Genomic DNA, 19,500 nt, shown 5'->3' with positions numbered 1-19,500 from the left:
ACTACCTGTCGTTTATAATGTTGTTTTACACTCATTTGTATCTTGTAACAAATTTCGGTTGTCTGGCCAGTATACTGAGTTTCCAATGCGTCCTTTTACACACACACACACACACACACACACACACACACACACACACAGATTTTCAAAATTTCTGGCACTATAATCTTTGGATCTGAAACCCCCTAGCTATGTGGGTGTCAGAATATTTCATAACAATGGCCTACATTCAGTGCACAGACTCACGGTTTATGACTAACAGGGAAAACAAGGTATACATGCTCAATGTAGTTTAAAATCCGCCATTCACTCTTACACAGAAGCTCAGATGATCCTGTTCTTGTTTCATATCGCTGTGCATGTGTCTCTTATTTTGGTTACATAAAGTTTTCTAACAGGCAAAGTTGTGCAAAGATATTTTGGTACGGTTAATAATGACTGGTACTCTTACTATTAATAGTTTGTGTGTTTGTTTATGCACATTTGTATGTGTATTGTACTTTTTTCAATATCTGAATGTAATTTACTGAAATCTAAATTCAGAGTGCTATCTTTTGGACATTTCAAAGCATAGACATGGATATCCAGTTTATTTTGAAATGGAGCTATTTTTTGTTTAAAAGAGAACACTATTCCTCAGAGAATTTAGTGCTATTTTGCCAAAAGATTTAAAAGTAGCATACAAGAATTGTCTATTTTCATTGCACTGCAGTCAAATAAAAATATAATATTGAATGTTTCACTAAGTCCTTTCTCTTCATCTGTGTAAATAAATATATGCACATAAAAAATGTATAATTATTGGCCTTTTCCTCCAGCATATGCCGAGTCTCGAGTGCATGTCTCTTCACCATTGGGCGGCAAATATTGATAAACGTTTCCTTGACACAAGTGGTCTTACTCCAGGGGGCGCTTTGCGGCACAAGAATCCGAATTTTCCATTGAGCTATATTTAGCCGAGAATCAAAACGATTAATACTTGTCGTACGCATATAAATCAGACCACGCAATCTCTTTTATAAGCATAAACTTCTAGGGTTGTCCAAACAATCCACAGCGCTGTGAAAAGTAACAGCTACCACGTGACAATACTGGCTCGATAATGTTTCAGGGGCGGGTTGGGTAATATTTTATGTGTAAATAAAGTCAATCATTATATTTTGTAGCAGTTGGATTAATATCAAACAGCGAAGATTTCAAATATTTTTATTTCGACCCATTGTAACTGACCAATCACAGACGATGTCCGGGCTGCTAAGCCCCGCCTGTTTTGAGTTCACGAGAATTTAATTCTACTCACTCGTGGTCGCGCGGATCTGTCAGTAACCGGATACGGCGTGGGGGTCGGTTTGTAAATCCTTGAAAGTAGTTTTTTGGGTTAACTTTCTCTTCGTATGTCCAGCAATAACATTAACAGTTGTTATAAGTCTTGGTTAGATCGGGAGTTTTGTTATTATAAGCACAGCGATGGAGGAAATGGTTTAATAACCCACAGCACGGTTCACTCTCGGTAGCTCAAGCTTCTCCCGGTCTTACCGGGCGGATTCAACTTGCGCAGTTTGTCGCTGGACATGGCAGGCGGGTTGAAAGCGGGATTTTTACGTCTCATGCAATATTTGCAGGACCCTCAGCACGTCGCGCGCTTCCAACGGCTGTGCGGGGTGCGCGAGACCGAACCGCGTGACAGACTCCGTAACGGGGTGGCAAGCACTCGCCACGGGGATGTTCAGAACGGAGGCGGGGATGCCACCCGCCGTAGAACAGCGGGCGCAGAGAGCGACAGAGAGAAACGCAATAACTCCGTGGCGAACGGGGCTGCGGGAGAAAACGTCAACCTGCAGGCGCGCGATAAAGACGGGGTCGCGGCTCAAGGATCCGCGGTGAAGCCGTTGCGCAGAAACTCTCTCACCGGAGACGTCGGGCAGGAGTTCATCATCGACAATAAGTTTCTTTACTGCCTGTTCACGCTTGGTACCGAGCTTGGGAACGAACTGTTCTACATCTCATTCTTCCCGTTCTTCATGTGGAACGTGGACGCGTATGTGAGCCGCCGCTTAGTCGTGGTCTGGGTGTGGGTCATGTATCTCGGCCAGTGCACGAAAGATGTGATCCGCTGTCCGAGACCTGCCTCGCCTCCGGTGGTCAAGGTGGAGATGTTCTACAACTCCGAGTACAGCATGCCCTCCACGCATGCCATGTCCGGTACCGCCATACCCTTGAGTCTGTTCCTGCTGACCTACGGTCGATGGGAGGTAAGAACATCACACCATGCAATGTATGCATGACATTTAATAGATGAGTGACTTTGCACACAGCAAACTAGTACAGTGTCCCCAGAAGTATTTTGACACTTAATGTACGAGTTTTATTACATTAGGGAAAAAAAGTTTTTTTAAAATGCCCATTTATTTTTGAAGACGGTACATGGACAGTTTTCAAGCAAAACATAGTCTAAAAGTCACTTTGATTGTTGGATTAGAGTTTGTAAACGTGAAGTCAGTTCTGATGAAAAACTCTAGAGCCCTTTGTTTGCAGGTTAAACTTGTTTAGATATTTTGTTCAATAATGAACTGGCATTCATACACATTTTAAAGTCAGAATAAAAATGGGCAATTCTTATTTATTTTTGGTATTTTGCAGTATTTATTATAAATGGTTTATCTGTGCACATTATCATTATTATTGAATTCACTTGCACTCACAATTTTTAATCAAAAACTTCCTCTCATAATGACATCTCTTCCTTTATGACGTGGCTGGGCAGTAAGGTTGTCCAATTAAAACAAGTGCGTCCTTATTCGCATTTGCATTGTTTGTTAAATATATATTGAGAACCTACTGAATTTTTTTGTATTTTTGGAATTCAATAAAAATATATGTAATATAGTTGTACAGATGAGTTTCAATCCCTTGCCTCTAGCAACCTGTCACAGCAATTAGCCAAGGACCAATCAACTCACGATGGACAAAATTAAGTCCCGTCCTACTTTTTTTTTTTTTTTTTTTTCATCCAAGAGGTGTTTCACTCCGAAATATGCTACATTAGGGAAGAAAAGTTTAACTTCATGCCGCCTTGGCTTTAAGTGTCTATATACTTTTTTTGTAGAAGAACATTTCTATTATAGCTGAAGGTACTGCACCAAAATAGAACCCTTCTTCATCGAATGAAAGCCTGTTTCCACATCATAGCAAGAAAAGGAAATCATGAGAAAAATATTAAATGAAGTTTTGAGAAATAAGGTAACACTTTATTGTGTTCTGAAGCATACTTTCATGTCATGAAGACACCTTCAGGCATTTTTCCATATTAATTAAGGCATTTTTAGCTCTACTTATTGCGTTTTTTATTAGTAAGCAGCACCATCCTCACCAGTTGATGAGGTTTTGCTTTATTTGTGAGAACATTTTCAGAACAAAATCCACCCAAACAGGCACCTATTTGGGTGGATTTTCAAGATCTGGCTCTGTAATTCTTTCATCTGTTTAAATCTCTTACTGTGTGGGTGTTAAAATATCTCAAAACAATGGCCTATATTCTGTCCACTTTCTGAGTTCATGAATTAAATTCAGAGATTTTCATCCTGAGCTTAATCCAGCATAATGGTCTTTATCCCCATTTAAAGGCCACTTTTAACCCTGTGCTAAACTGTGTATTCACACTTGTAAATCAGTCAGCAAGCATAACCAGCCTTAGGTTATAAGCGAACCCTAAATTGGAGGCTGCAAAGGCATACAATGTAAATTCAGGGAAATGAATGAACAATATGAAATATGTAGAACAAGAAAATCCTGGGTGTACTGAAAGGTGTTACAAACGTACAATTCTCTGTTATGTCTTGTGCATCAAAGATAAGAGGATTTATTGCCACTGGTAAGTCCAGAAAGTATATGAAAGGGTAATATGATTTCATATGCTGCTTATCATGACTTGATAACAAAACCGAGATTACAAAGTAATATAATGTGCCATTTGTTCTTCATTGCTATTTACTTTGGAGTTGGAAATGTTTACTTTCACCCTCTTCTGATTTTACAATGTCAAATCAGGAGGTTAGTGTCATTTAGGTCATATTGTGATAGAACCACATGATCCTATTGTTAGTTCACCGGACCTTTAATGAGACGGTTCTTGAGAAATATGGCGAACCAATACAGAATGACCTTTAGAATACACGCATAACATTGACTGGTTTGACGGCTCACACTTGTGTAACCTTTACGCTTTATGTAACTCACAGTAGATAGAACATGGCTACATTCTCATATAATAATCACAAACAGTATTTGGGAGGATTGAATTGGACTGCTAACAGGAGCATGATTTGGGAATGTTTGGGAGTTTTGTAACTCTGCTGAGTGAGAGTTGTGATAAAATAAACTGATGCCTCATTGTGTTTATACAGTACAGATTCAGAATGTGTCCTGGTCATTTTGTGAGCCATTTTACATATGTCTTAAAGGCACAGTTTTCCTATAAATGAAAGATTTGTGTGTCATGACATCTACTCATATGGGACACTTGAGGAGAAATTTAGCATGTTTAGCAAGGTTTATACTGCTTTTTTCCCCCCATACAATTAAAGCAGACAGAAAAAAAGCATCAGTACTCTCCTACATTACAACACATTTAACAGCTTTGTATGCGGAATGGACTGAAATGTACTGTACGACTTTAACATCTTTATGTCACCGTTCACTTTTATTGCATTGTCATACTGCTATCAATTATATGAGCAAATCATGAATTTTCATTTTTGGGTAGATTTATTCTCTAGTTATACAGAGAGACTTTCAGGGGACTCCAGTCTTTGCTGTGGGTTTTAGAGACTAGTGGCTTTAAGCATTCGAGGGAGCATTGTTTAGTTTAGTCTTATCTGAGAGTGCTGAGATTGATTTTGGCCCACTCAGTCATGTCATTGCTGTCAGTCATCAGCAGAACTTCTGCTGGTTCACTGATAAGCACACTTTCTCACCCCCTCTTCTTATCTTTTTCCACTTCAGCAGTGTTTCCCTTAGGTTTTCGGCTTTGGGGGGGTGGATTCGGTTTTTTTCCGTTTAAATTTTTCTAGACTCCTTTTTAATGGTTAAATTAAATAAATAAATAAATTCGCCCTCTTAAAATAATGGTAGGGGAAACGCATGCTTTATGTCTGTAGTCTCTAATATTTCACTCTGCTTTTCTATCTTGCCTTTTCTTATTTTCCTCTACTTTCATTTTCTTTTTGACTTTTTTTATTTTATTTATTATTTGTTTTCTGTCTTTTCAGCTGTCATTTTATAAGATGCACAGGGAGACATATACAGTCCATTATATCATTATTATAATTTTATCAGGGATGATATTGGGAATACATTGAGACCAGTGGCTGATGTTGGAAATGTATTTCAGGGTGGATGTTTCGTCATTTTTTTTGTAATGATGTGGTCTTGCCATTATAATAAGGATGCTTTTTAGAAGATCTCAAATTTGCAATCCTTATGCAAACAAACATTTATCTGGATTATTACAATTAATGGCAAAAAGAATGTTTGGAAATGTAAACTGATATTTCCTCCTGACACACTACAGAAAAATATAGAAATAACTGACTTGAAACTATTTTTTTGTTGGTGAAAATACTAGTGTGTATATGTATATATATATATATATATACAGTGCCCTCCGAAAGTATTGGAACTGTAAAGACAAAATTGATCTGTTGGCTGTGGAGACCAGATATTTACAAATATGATTAAAAGATGAATATGAGACACAACTACAGAATGTCACATTTTATTATTGGGTGATTCAACACATAGATGTTTTACTAGCTAAGAAGTTAATCCCTTTTAGAGTTTCATCCCTCTATCTGATGTGAGCATTGGGACAGTTGCCTCACAGGTCTTTCTAAGTGATCAGCTGTGTCCTGTTGCATTAATTCTTCAGATATTAAAAGCAGGGAATGTGTGGTATCAGTTATATCCATTACTTCTGCATTCTGAATCTTGCATTCAATGATGACACACACAAACCAGGATGAAAACGAGGGAGCTGATTTTGAGAGAAAAGCAAGCAATTCGGATGCTAAAAGAAAAGAGGAAGTCAGTTAGAGCTCTAGCAAAAATAAAGAGCATGGAGAAATCAAGAGTTTGGAAACCACTAACAACGACCTGATCGGCTGAGAAAACAACAGTAGTTGATGACAGACAAATCATAAAAGCTGTGAAAATTAATCCTAAAAGACGTATCTGTCTTTTAGGATTAACTTCCAGAAAGCTGGGGTGATGCTCTGACAATCTACTGTCCTCAGGAGACTTTGACGCAGAATTACAGATGCTACACAGCAAGATACACAGCAATATTAGAGTTTGCAAAAAAGCACAAAGGTGAGCCAGAAGAGTTTGTGGACAGATGAGACAAAGATGAACCTTTCTCTAAGTGATGGGAAAGCAAAAATGTGGAGAAAAAAAGGGAACTGCAATGATCCCAAGCATACAGCCTCATCTGTAAAGCATGGTGGAGGTGGTGTCATGGCATGGGCATGCATGGCTCCCTCTGGAACAGGCCCTCTTAACTTTACTGATGACTTAATGTATGATGACAGTAGCAGAATGAATTTGGAAGGGTACAAACCCATCTTGCCTACCAATATTCAAGAAAATGCCACCAGATTCATTGGGAAGTGCTTCATATTGCATCAGAACAATGACCCAAAACACCCTGCCAGTTCAGTCAAGGAATTTATAAGGGCAAAGAAATGGAAAGTCTTAGATTGCCCAAGTCAATCTCCAGATTTAAATCCGATTGAACAGGAATTTCACCAGCTGAAGAGGAGAGTAAAGGCAGAAACTCCCCAAAACAAGCAACAATTGGAATTGGCTGCATTAAAGGCTGGGAAAAGTATTTCAAAGGATGAGACCAAGAGTCTGGTGATGTCTATGGGTCACAGACTCACTGCTGTGATTGTGCGCAAGGGATCTGCAACGAAATAATAGCTTTTAATCTTTTATATCTGCCTTATGTTCAACTGTCCCAATTGTTATGCTCACATCAATGAGTGATGAACTCTAAAAGTGGCAGTCTGTTTAATTCTTAGGCAATATGCAAACATAGAATATATACCTTGACTGCGAATGTAAGTCACTTTAAATAAAAGCTTCTGCCAAATGTAAATGAGAGTCATAAACAACGGTTCAGTCAAGTTTATAATATCTGTGATAAGTATTTCAAGAATATTTTAATCATTGGCCCTTCGATATGGTTCAGTCTGTTTCTTGGGTAAGTGTGTGTGTTATTTGAATTTGTGTGAAGACGCTTCAGTAGGTTAAGCAACACACAAAACCACTCATGCATATAAAGATAAACTTTGACACTCCCTCATACTGTTGTCATGGAGATTACAGGCACATTATTAATGCAATACAGTATACTTTGTTTACACATACAATCTTAGCCATCAAAGCTCTAGCCTTCTCTCTCACACACACCAGCATACACAGCTGCAGAGAGCTCTCACACACACAGTCTATAATCAGAGGCAGATGTTCAGCATATGAAGTTGGCTAAGGCTCAGATGAAAAGGAGGGGAAGATCTCTGTGAGTTGGTTCAGCATGTGGTCCTGCATCTGTCTCATGTGGTTTCAGGGCATGAGGTGCGGTCTGGATAACCAAGCATGGTCTAACTCTCTATGTTTGAATCCTTGGGTTTTTAATGGTCGTGTTTCTGATGTTCATCTGAATCACTTGACTGAATCACTTGACTCAGTGTTTACCCTGCAGTTACACTGTATGACCCCATAAGCCGTATGACACACTGTATGACACACCAAGCCGACGGTCGGCCGTCGGGCAGTTTTTGTTCATCGCAGTGTTGCTGACTAATTTTCAGGGGAAGTTGCTAAAGGAAGGTCGATTTGTTGCTAAATGACATTGTGATGTCATTGCACGATGACATCATTGCGTAATTATGATGCAAATATGTCACTACATCAAATCTCAGCAAAAAATATATTTTATATCTGTTAATTTAGATTTGTTTGTAAAATAATATAAATATATTATATAATATTAAAATGTAAATTACTATTTTTAAATATAACATTGAATTATTGAACACTTACACAGTATTGAACCATTTAGATTTTAATTTTTTTTTATTAGCTAATAATATGCTAGACTCTAAGAAAAGTGTGTAAAAATATCTACTATGCTAATATTAAGGAGTTTTCCGTATTGATTTTTCAGGTTTTTTTTTTTTTTTTTTATATACCTGCATTTTAAATGACCCATTGTATTTTGTGTTTTGGGGTTACAACGGATAATGGATAATGTCCTGAAAAATGACTTGCTTTTCCATTTTTCTAGATATTTTTCTTACGGTGTACCAACAGATCAACAGTCACAGGTACAAGCTAAGGTGTATCATAAATGAACAATTATTCAGTTATTATTATAAAATTGAATAATTGCAAATAGCAGCTAACTTAATTCACATGATGTGTGTACTGTTAGGCATCTTTGGTTTCCTCATTTTGTGAAATTTAGATGGAAATTGTGTGCCTTTTTATCGCTTGAGTCACTTATCAAAAGTTGCTAAAAATGGCCAAATACATTTTAAAAATAGCTTAATTTTTTGCTGGGTGCTTTTGGAAGAAAAAAGTTACTAGGGTAGTGTGAAAAGTTGCTAAATTTAGCAACAAAATTGCTAAGTTGGCAACACTGGTTTGTCGGCCAACTAAGTTTTCTCAGTGTGTTCCGCACTGTCGGCTGAAGTTGGTCCTCGTCTGCTTTTTTCGGCCGATTTGGCATGTTGAATCGGCGTCGGAGCTCGTTGGTCAGTCAGGCCATCTGATCATTCTGATGGCAAACCAGTGCGCGAGAGAGGTGCAGAACGGACGTGCTACTTGGCCGAGCGTCGGCTTGGTGTGTCGGGGCAACTTTGGACCCAGACGCTGCCTGCAGTCTGCTTTCGTCGCCACTAGTTCGTCGGCATCAGCTTGATGTGTACCGGGCTATAGAGGTGTGTGTACTACAGCGGGTGCATTTGTTCTGTGGTCAGAGACAATCTAGTCAGACATACAGCTTCTCCTCCATGGTTTTATAGTTAATTCGGGTTACTTTGAAATGTAAATTCAACATTCAAGTCATTTGTTTTACGCATATTCCCTTTTTTTATTTATTTTATTTATTGTGTCTGAACTTGTGCTAAATTGCATTGCAGTAGGCAGAAAGAAGCCTTATGTGTTTATCCCAACACAGCGGCATTAGCTCAACCAATGCCATGAGTTTGAGGCAGAACTTTCTGTTTGTCAACCAATAATAGTCATTGTTTTTGCTATTCCATTTGGTGACGGTAGTGGCACCGAATTTACATAATTCAGATTTTAAGTGACTCTCTCCAGAGTCTTTGTAACCACTCCTGCCAAAGCAGAGATTTCCACAGAAGACACATTTAACCCTTGTGCAACCTTATGGACATTTTTGTCCATTTTATGTTTTATTTATTTATTTTTTTTAATAATTTTGCCTGTTAATGCTAACTGCATATTTTGGCTCAGGTGTGTATTTTTATTGGAATTTTAATTTTCCACCCTCATTTCCTTTAATAAATCTATTTTACACTAGGTACAAAAAATTGTTCCTCTCAGCACCTTTTGGACAAAAATGTCCTCATTGAAACCCACTAAAACTGCTATTTTTAATCGCAGTGTCGTTTAACTGTAAAATAATGCAATTTTTGTTAATAGGCTTTCATTCTGTTGGCAAGGCTTCAAAATTAAATTTTTTACTATTTTTTTTTTTTTTTTAATAGATGGTGCCTTTTTATTTGTATTTTTTTCAGGTTTGGCCTGTAAAGCAAATAATCACTTTATTCCTGTTTTCTGCTGCTGCATATAATAGTCAATTTGATAAATAATGCAGGTGTAATTGTGTGGGTGTGTTGGTATGGATGTCAGAGTGTGGTTTGTATGTGTGTCATAAAAAAAATTGTGTGTGTGTTCTTGTAATATTTGAGAGAGAAAAATTCTACTGTAAATCTCAAATCCAAGCACTGTGTGCACCAGCGGAGTTTTGCTGGCATCTAATGGGGAAAATTTGGTACTGCGTTCAAATAAAATTTTCCTGAAGGCTCATTTTTTGAGATATCAACCTCAAATTTGGAACACAACTTGTTTAGATTTATGGCTTTGATTTTTCTAGCAGGTTTAGAGTTCAACATGTTTCATAAAATATATTTTATATAAAATATTGTTCTTAAATCATTTTCATAAACTTAAACCTGTATAACCTTTTTTTGGTTTCACTTTTTAAACTTTTTTTTTTTTTTTACTTCAAAATAATCTGCCATGGGTCTTCTTTAAATGAGACCAAACTTGGTCTGTGCTCCCAAGCTTCAAATTTTTATGACCGTTTTTTGACATGGACATTTTTGTCCACTATGGACCTATGTGTAACTTTTACTTGTTTTATTGATGCTCAAGGGTTAACTGTTTGTATTAGTTCTCATTTTCTATTTCATTCAGGGTATGTCTTTTGCAAGGCAAAGCAGAAGTTAGAGGTTACATTTTAGTTAAAGCAGCATTTTATTTGCTGTGTCATTTTCCTGGCATCTGGTGTTTCACTGTAAATCCACTGCTATACATGTTTAAACATGGACATTAGTGCATAGAAATCTCTTCTGAACTGTTTAAACTCAGCAGTAATCTGTTTGAGAAGGATGTGGGCTGCCAAAGACACAGACAGGTGACTTAATCCGAATGAACGATGACTAGGAATGTGTTGCTTTTTAACGATGCAAGTTTTAGCAATTTGATACAAATTAATGTTTTTAAATAACCTGAGAACACATGTACAGGTGAAACTGAAACCTTGCGTACTGCATAAACTTTTTTTATTAATACTTTTATTTATCAATGATGCATTGTTAAAAGACATTTGTTACAAAAGGTTTCCAATTTCAAATAAATGCTGTTAAAAAGTTTTTTAAATTTTACAGTATTTAGTACTGTTTTTTTTGTTTGTTTTTTTTTCATTCTAAACATCGTGATATAAATAATTATGCAATGCAACTTTATATCTGAGGAAATACAGAGAATGTTTGATTAAATGTAATGTTTGTTAACCAGCATAGTTGGTGGCATCTTTTTTTAAAGTTTCCTTCTGGCTATGGTTCCATCTTTTTATCTGCCTGACCATCTTTTGCTTTGTGGGACAGTAATTGCAGTTAAGTGGTTGTTTTATGGTGTGCTGAGGGTTTGACTTCAGTGTTTGTTGGTTGAACGGCCGTTGTACCACAGGAGGGGACCATCTGTGGAAAAATGCATTATGCACGTGGCAGCGACGAGAATGGTATCGCTCATAGATACTACCATGGACACTTGAGACATATGGACACACACCCAGAACAGATACCCTTCAGCTTCATGAAACAAGTTAGCATTAGCTGTGGTGTCACTGTGACACTGGGCCCACAGCCAAACACGAGGGCACTGGGTGTGTGTGTGTCTCTGCACACGTCTGCATGAGTGCTTGCTTGATTTTTATAACACCATCTGTGCGTAAGCTGTTATATTGTGTTACGGAGTACTTTCTACACATCTGGTTTACTCTAGTACTACAACTCATGGAAATGACAGAGACTGAGACAGATTATGTATCCTCTGGCTCCTTATGAGAGATGGCAGTGAATGTTTTCTCACACAGACTGTTCCTCCTCTGCCATCTGTTGTAGTCGTGTGTGCAAAAAGATATTAGCAAAGCAGTCCTATATAATCCTTTGCTGGTAATTCATGTACATTGATGGACTAGCTTGTTCAAGCAGTTTCAAAATTCACTTTAAGTTATGACTCTGCAGTTTGTGTTGTTGATAAAATCTGAATAATGTTAACCATTGAATTCACTTTACATATCAGAAAACACTATTATAAAAGCACACAGGTAAATATGACACAACTGATGAGTTTCATTGTGAAATTTTGCAGAAGTTGTCTCTCATCACCTAAAGCATATTTTAATCTGTGTGTGTGTGTGTGTGTGTTTTCCACAGTATCCTCTGCTCCTGGGTCTCTCTGTAGCCATCAGTTGGTGTGTCCTGGTGTGTTTGAGCCGCATATACATGGGCATGCACTCCATACTGGTAAGACAAATTAAAATAACTGAAACATAAAACTCAATATTTTTATTTATTAATAAATGTTGGAAGGATGTTATTTTAAGAGATACAAAATAAGTTTGAACTATATCAATATTACATACTGTTATATTTAAAGGGGTGGCTGATTTATGATTTCACTTTTTTTAACTTTAGTTAGTGTGTATGTTGCTGTTTGGGCATAAACAACATTTGCAGTTACGACACTCCAAAGTTCAATACAAAGTTAGATATTTTCTTTTAAAGAAATCACTATTTTCAAGGACTACAAAAAAGGCTGGTAGGGACTACAGCAAGACTCTTCCCGGGTTTGTGACATCACTAACCCTGATGTTTACATGCAACTACCTGTAATGGTAAGGGGGTGTGATGTTTCTGGACAACATGCACTAGGCAGTTAGCGAATCATTACACACTGGGCCAGCTAACTAATCTGAGCATGAACTTATCAGACCGTTTTGACAAGAATGGAAACAGCAGTGTAGAATAAAGGTCAAATATGTGAAAATATTATAATGCGTTTTTTTTGTTTTAAATGAAGCATGAACACACAGCATGTTACACTGCTCCCCATAAAAACAATCAAGCCTTCGAAAAAAATCTGATCAACCACCCTTTTAATCGTGCATGCAATTTTAGATTTAGATTGCCTCTACTGTTATCGAACACTTATTTAATGTTCAAACACTAATAATTTACTAATGGAGTTAGAAGTAGTCAAATCAAATCTTAAATGAATCTCCATTTTTTTTGCACTGTACATTATAATGTTGTGATGCCTAAATTCACTTGTAGCATTAAAAACAATTAATTTTAGTTTTTGGGTAAATTTTATTTAGGTAAAATAGTATAGAATTTTAATATCGGCCATAGCATGAAAATTTATGGTATCATTCACCATAAAAATCAGATTTAAGATGACTGCCACTTTTGTAAAGGCCAGGAAACATTATGACGTTTCTCATGGGGTTTGTGTATGTTATTCTTGGTTTATCTGTGTTTGTGTGTTCATTTAAAAAAAAAAAAATCCCTGGTGTTTCTTTACTGGGCCGGATAATTACCAGCAGTAGTGTGTGTTTGTGTGTGGATGCAGATCAGTGTGATATGTCGTTACTGAACAGTTTGCCTTTTTAAAGGAAGATCACACATATGGCTTGAATAATAAGCATGTTTGTGTGACCTGAGGCTAGTCAAATAGACTGTGAGCGGCCTGGTTCAACTACATCCATGTGTTTGGGTCTCATGTGGCCTGATGTTGCCCCAAAATCCCCATTCATTATAAGCATGTATCATGCACGTGTTCAGACATGGTAAATCTCATCGGTGATGTCTCGTTACAGACAAACAGTGTAATTTTGCAGAATGATTTCATCTGTTGGCGAGGTGTCTCTGTCTGGATGACACGATTTTTCCTCAGTCCTGAAAATTTGGTGTTTCATATGGGTGTTTTGCTCTATGTCTGCTTTAAGCAGTAATGTCTCCCTCAGGGTGACCTCATCTGTCTTGTCGCCCTGTTGGGGTGATGAGTGGCCGTTGCCCTAGAGATTGTTCCCTTGGCAGCCTTGGGATTGTCTTAACCCTCTCATATTCACAAGACAAGAAGGGATTGTGAAACTACTCAGGTGACACACGCATTGGCAAATGTTATGACCAAGTAAAAGGCTTATTAAAATGATTATTCATTATGTCATTGATTGACTGTAAAATCATAGCTAAAATGTTTTAATATGCTGTATTTTTATTTTTTGGTATAAATGGACCATTTCAAGATCCAGAGTGATACTAATCTTTCAGTCAAGCTTTTATCTCTAGCTTTGATTCATTTCTCTCTGCTGTAAGAATTTTTAGACCTTTTTTGAGTTTCATTTTTTGTGGTTTACGGAGATGATTTGATCTGATTGTCACACTTTGACAGTTGAAGAATCACTAGTACGGACTGAAGAGAGATAGGATATCTCTCTATCTCACACTCGTTCGGTCACGCACAACATGCAAAAGCAGTGAGCTCAGAGCAGATGTGGAAAATTAGCCCATAATGGTTAATGACGGATAGATAAGAGAGAGAGGTGAGGCATGTCTCAAGAAGAAAATGTTTCTGTCCTTTTGAACATAATTTGAAAACATCTAGACAAATGAAACTGGGATCCACAATGAAAACAGCTTCGTAAAGGGACTGAATGGTTTCTGTTTTTGCATCTACAAATGCTGAAAGGCCAAATTTGAGGTTAGGGTTTAAAAGTATGCTTAGGGTTGTGACTGAAGGTAAATGAACATTTGCTAGTTAATCTGTGCCTGTAATCAGTGAAGAGTTTCCATGATGTTTTAAGTGCTGAGTGTGAAAACTGTTTTGAATTAACCAGCTTATTTCCTTCTCCCACACACAGTCAGCCAGACTAAAGTGATACATATTATTGTCTAATAAGTTTCACACGGATGTGTGTGTGTGTGTTTTGTGGTCTCTGTGGTATTTCACACCCGAAGTATTCTGACATCGGACGTCTCCCACAAGTCTCGCTATTTGTTGAACACACACAAACTGTTTAAGACAAGAATTTAGTGAACCGAGCTTCTGCTAAGCAAAGCGGACCAATCTTACCTCTTGCCCTGTGCAAAGTTTTACCTTTTTCTAATGATAGTCTTTGGATCTTTGCAAATTTATGAGAATGATCAAAAATATGATAAAGAGAGGGTACAAGAGATCACTTTTACATTTTCCAAATTTTGTGACGTGTATAATTCATCTATTTCTTTAAAGAGGAACGGCAGATAAGATGCTTTGCATTGTTAAAATTCATTGCAGACCACACAATAATATTTAATCAATTACCACTTTATGAACACACAGGCTACATTTACATTGAGTCATTTAGCATACGCTTTTATCCAAAGCGACTTACAATTGGAGAATACAGAAAGCAATTCTTTTTAAAGAGGCTAACAGACACAGGAAGTGCTTGTAATACTAAGTTTCAGGCATTGTTCAAATAAGTACAAGCTAGAAAGGGAAGGAATAAATAAAGAGAGAGACAAAGTTTTAAATTTTTTTTATAAATTTAGGATGAAGTCAAGTAGCATCGAAAGAGATGAGTGTTCAGCTGTCGCTTGAAAATTGTCAGGGATTCCGCATTCCCGATAGGAAACGGTGAACGAGAATGTTCTGGAAAATGATTTTGAGCCTCTCTGTGATGGTACCACGAGGCGTCGCTCACTAGCGGATCGCAGATTTCTGGAGGGGATGTCATAGTACATAATATCACACGGTTCACCTAAATCCTTAGTTTATATTGAATATTCTGTAAAGGTTGTCTTGTGGTAGTAACGGCAACCAAAGGATGGTGACTAGTAAAGGTAGATATACAGGCAGCAGCTGTTGGTTTAAATTAAGATAACTCTTTAATCAAAGTCAAATTTAGTCAATAGGTTTGCTTGTATGAGTTATTAAGCTGTTTCAGTCTTAGTGTAAAGGCCTGTTGAGTATTTGGCGTGGAAATTGTGTGATTTAAACATTTTAATTTGAATAAATGTTTAATGCATCTATTTAGACCAACATGAATATTCGCATGCCGTCAGTGTCACTGAATTAAAATTTTTATACATTTTTTTTTGTATTTTTTTCATCTCACTGGCAGACCAGTAAGATTTGTGCTTTTGGTCACATGCCCTGAGCCGCTGCTGTTACTACTTCTTTTCTAAAAGTGACACCTACTTTCAGAGAATGAGTTTGCCTTTTCCTTCAGCTTGTCTGCCGTTTTTTTGCACATTGGTCTGAACAGACAAATCACGTGAAAATCAGACCAAATTTTGGTTCCAGACATTCGTGTCAGTGTGAACAGGTATTGATTTTCCCTGCCGTTCTTGTTTGTAACCATGTATTCAAATGACATTTGTTTATTATTAGGTCAAACTTCCTCTACAGATTTACATGTCAAATAAGGTGATATTCAAATATGTACATTCTCTATGTTAGCCTCTTTCATATGTAAACCACCTTTTGTTTTTTAATGACGTCTTTGGGTCTCGCATGCATTTTGTTTTTATTCTTGTGACTTGCCGTTGATATTTGTGTTTTTTTTTTTTTATACTTTTCAGGACATCATTGCTGGTTTTCTGTACAGTTTGCTGATCCTGGTGGTCTTCAGTCCTGCTCTGGACATCATCGACACCTTTAACCGCACACATCCCTACGCCCCACTCATCATCATCTCACTTCATGTGGGACTAGGCCTCTTCTCCTTCACCTTGGACACCTGGAGCACCTCACGCGGCGACACTGCCCAAATCCTGGGCTCTGGTGCGGGTATCGCCTTGGCATCCCACATCAACTACCACCTGGGCCTTTTGCCAGACCTACCTGCATCCATGTTTCCTCTTCAACCCCCATCTTTCACACTCAGCCTGATCGGACTCTGTCTACTCCGCTTTCTCCTCGGTGTCATCATTCTCCTGGCTACCAGAGCAGTAATGAAGGCTCTCACCATCCCACTCATCTGCTGGCTCTTTGGGATTCCCCGCGGTGATGTCCAGAAGGCCAGGCAGCACATGGAGGTGGAGCTGCCGTATCGTTATATAGTCTATGGAACCGTGGGGTTAAATTCGCTTTTCCTTGTGCCTTTTCTGTTTGCACGTGTGGGCCTGTTGTGATTAGGTGGAAGAAACGCCTATTCTTTTAGCCAATAAGAGCCCAGTTTGGCTGCAGAGGCAAATCGATGATCGGATGGAACTAATGTCGATCATGTAACACTATGCTGCAACTTCCAGATGCTCCTCAAATGCATTTTCCATCATTTATACTGTAGTTTTATCTGATTTTCTATTCAAAACACCGGTTTGGTTTTGATCCAGAGATTATTGCCCATTTTTGCTAATTCTCAAACTTTAGAGGACTTATGACTAATCTTTTGGCAAGTTTTGTTCATGCCACTGTAGGTGGACTCAAACTCTTGCATCAAGAGTTGACTGAAATCTCTCTTGCGAAAGTGTGACTCGTGCAAATTATCTCTGCGATGAATTGGCTGGAACTGACACCAGCATTTATATTTCTTATGTTTGCGAGGTTTGAATCTGAAATCTCAAATGTTAATAGAAATGGTCTGTGTTGGGAGCAGCACTGATCTTTGTGATAATTTTTGTCACAGTTGATTGAGATCTAAAGAAGGTGGGACTATTCTCCAAAGAATTTTGTAATGATAGAAGCCTTAAACGTATAGTTCTTACAAAACGACAGTTCTGTCATTTTACTCGCCCTCAATATTTGACCTGTGGAGCAGAAAAAAATATTTTGACAAATGTCTTTTTGTGCATATAATAAATATAATAAGTCAATGGGCTCTAATGTTGTTGTTGGTTCCCAATGTTTCAGACAGAGAAAGTAAGTCACAGGTTTCTTCCTGTGTCTTTGTGCACATGTAAGTTCCTTTTTTGCTGAAAGAGAAGCTGGTTTCCCAACTCCTCACTTCTGTAAACAGGATTTGTTTTGGATTCTCTGAATAATGAGAAAATGATTATTTTCAGCGCAGAGCAATGCTGACACCTGAACCTTCACCTAGAACAATACAGATCTATGTCATTTTAAGGTCAGAGGTTATATGGAAGAGACAAAGGTCGGTATTTTGGACAGAATATGAGAAAGAGATTGTCTTTGGTGAGCATTGCTTTCTGGACCAATTGGGCTTGTTCCTTACTGCCTGATTCCATAATAATTGTGTTTTTGGATGGCAGTAGATAGATTGTAGCATTCTCTCAGGCCTGTGTTCAAGTAATCTGTCATGTGTTTATGACCAAATATGGGTGCTTTCAGTAGTTGTAAATCCATTATGTAATTTGTAGACTTACTGAATACTGAATCTGTAGGATTTTCAAAAGATTGGATTGCATATCATTCAAAAAGCTCAAGACATGCTGTAGCCATTTCTTATTTAATATTTTTATAACAGTGTTTTAATATAATTTTATAATTATTTAACTACAAAAACATAGTAATCCAAGGTAGATTTACCTCATTTTTCCATGTCTAAATTAAAACAATTCCCCTATAATCAGCACTGAATGCAGAAAATGCCAGCAGAATCTGTGTGGTCCTGCTCATGACCTAGATTAAACTCCTGAGAAACTAGCCCAGTGGTGAAGTTTTCATTTAAAAGTGCTTGATTTGGTTTTCTCTGGTTTTACTGAAAATAACACAGCTTACTCTGAATAAACGGATCAGATTTGGATACCACATTGGATACCACGTACATGAAGTGCCTTTTCATGTAAATCTCTGCTATGTTTGATAAGCACAGACAATTATTCCCATCGGTGTCTTTTTCATTCTTCTTTCTTGAAGTGACGTGACATACTGCCACACTTCTTTCATCCAAGTAGAGCATTTGACAAACTTTAAACTTAAGTGGAACAAATCAGAATGGCTGATTGCTGCTCAGTCCATCCTGGTTCATCCAGTGTTGTTTTTTTTAAAACTACAACTACTAAAATAAAAAACAATTGCATTGGCAAGTTAAAGAAGTTTTAATTGGAGCACTAAATTACTAAACCTGACATTAAAGCCATATATATATATATATATATATATATATATATATATATATATAAACAACAAAATGAAAAAAGCACAAAATTTAATTGAAAACTGAAAATATAAAAAAGCTAACTCCAAATATTTGTAAATAGTCATAATACTAAAATAAGACTGGTTTTGTCTTATCAGCTCTACATATGTTTACAAATTTTTAAACAAGAAAAAAGATTGCATGTTAAATATGTTTGCTGTCATAACCATTTCATAAATATATTACAGAAATGTAACATGTCTCATTTGAACTGACACCCTCTCATTGCTTCAGATGTTTATTTCAGTGTAAAATCAGTAGGATTTTTAAAATGTCTGGTTGTTTGTTTTGCAACTTATTGTGTTTTTCAATTGTCATTTTTCACCAAATGTGTCCCAGAAGCTTTGGATACTGTATGTGTGTTTGTGTAAAATGTTACTTTGGAGCTCTGATTCTCCTGTGGGATATTAATCTTGGACTTTTTGATTTCCTTTTTAATGATCAATACGGATGACTTTGCCATCTCTTAATATTTTGGGAGGCATTCTGAAAGTTTTAAGAGCTTGATGTAGATCCATTGTAAAACCAGCAACTATTAAAAATATCCAATTTTAAAGATGTAACAAACTAAACATTCAGACAAAACAAAAGTCTCCTGATCTTGATCCTGCGCTTGACACTGAAAGAATCGCACTCCCACAGGGCTAAAAACATAATGCACAAATGACCAAGAATTCAGTGTCACAAGGAGACCTGTGCCCTTATGTTAATAAAATGGCTTGCTATAGAAACTGTTAAATGTTTTTCACAGAAATTATCTG

At 37.2% G+C, this 19,500-nt stretch overlaps 1 protein-coding gene across 1 annotated transcript; it reads left to right on the top strand.

Moving 5' to 3' along the window:
- The first annotated feature begins 1,272 nt into the window (after positions 1–1,272).
- LOC306882395 (sphingosine-1-phosphate phosphatase 1-like) lies at positions 1,273–18,600 on the top strand. Its single transcript, XM_079436989.1, has 3 exons — positions 1,273–2,252; positions 12,027–12,116; positions 16,221–18,600. Exons 1-3 carry the CDS (start codon positions 1,572–1,574, stop codon positions 16,770–16,772), a joined length of 1,323 nt encoding a protein of 440 aa, XP_079293115.1. The 5' UTR covers positions 1,273–1,571; the 3' UTR covers positions 16,773–18,600.
- Positions 18,601–19,500: the final 900 nt, after the last annotated feature.

This window comes from Barbus barbus, assembly GCF_936440315.1.
Source record: "Barbus barbus genome assembly, chromosome: 16".
Taxonomy (NCBI): domain Eukaryota; kingdom Metazoa; phylum Chordata; class Actinopteri; order Cypriniformes; family Cyprinidae; genus Barbus; species Barbus barbus.
Note: the sequence above shows the minus strand (reverse complement) of the source record. Positions and strands in the feature narration are given on the sequence as shown.

Excerpts from the sequence above, each read along its gene's own strand:
- LOC306882395 (XM_079436989.1), top strand. The coding sequence starts at position 1,572 with ATGGCAGGCGGGTTGAAAGCGGGATTTTTACGTCTCATGCAATATTTG. Across the intron at positions 2,253-12,026 it reads TGACCTACGGTCGATGGGAG|TATCCTCTGCTCCTGGGTCT; the intron begins GTAAGAACATCA and ends TGTTTTCCACAG. Across the intron at positions 12,117-16,220 it reads TGGGCATGCACTCCATACTG|GACATCATTGCTGGTTTTCT; the intron begins GTAAGACAAATT and ends TATACTTTTCAG.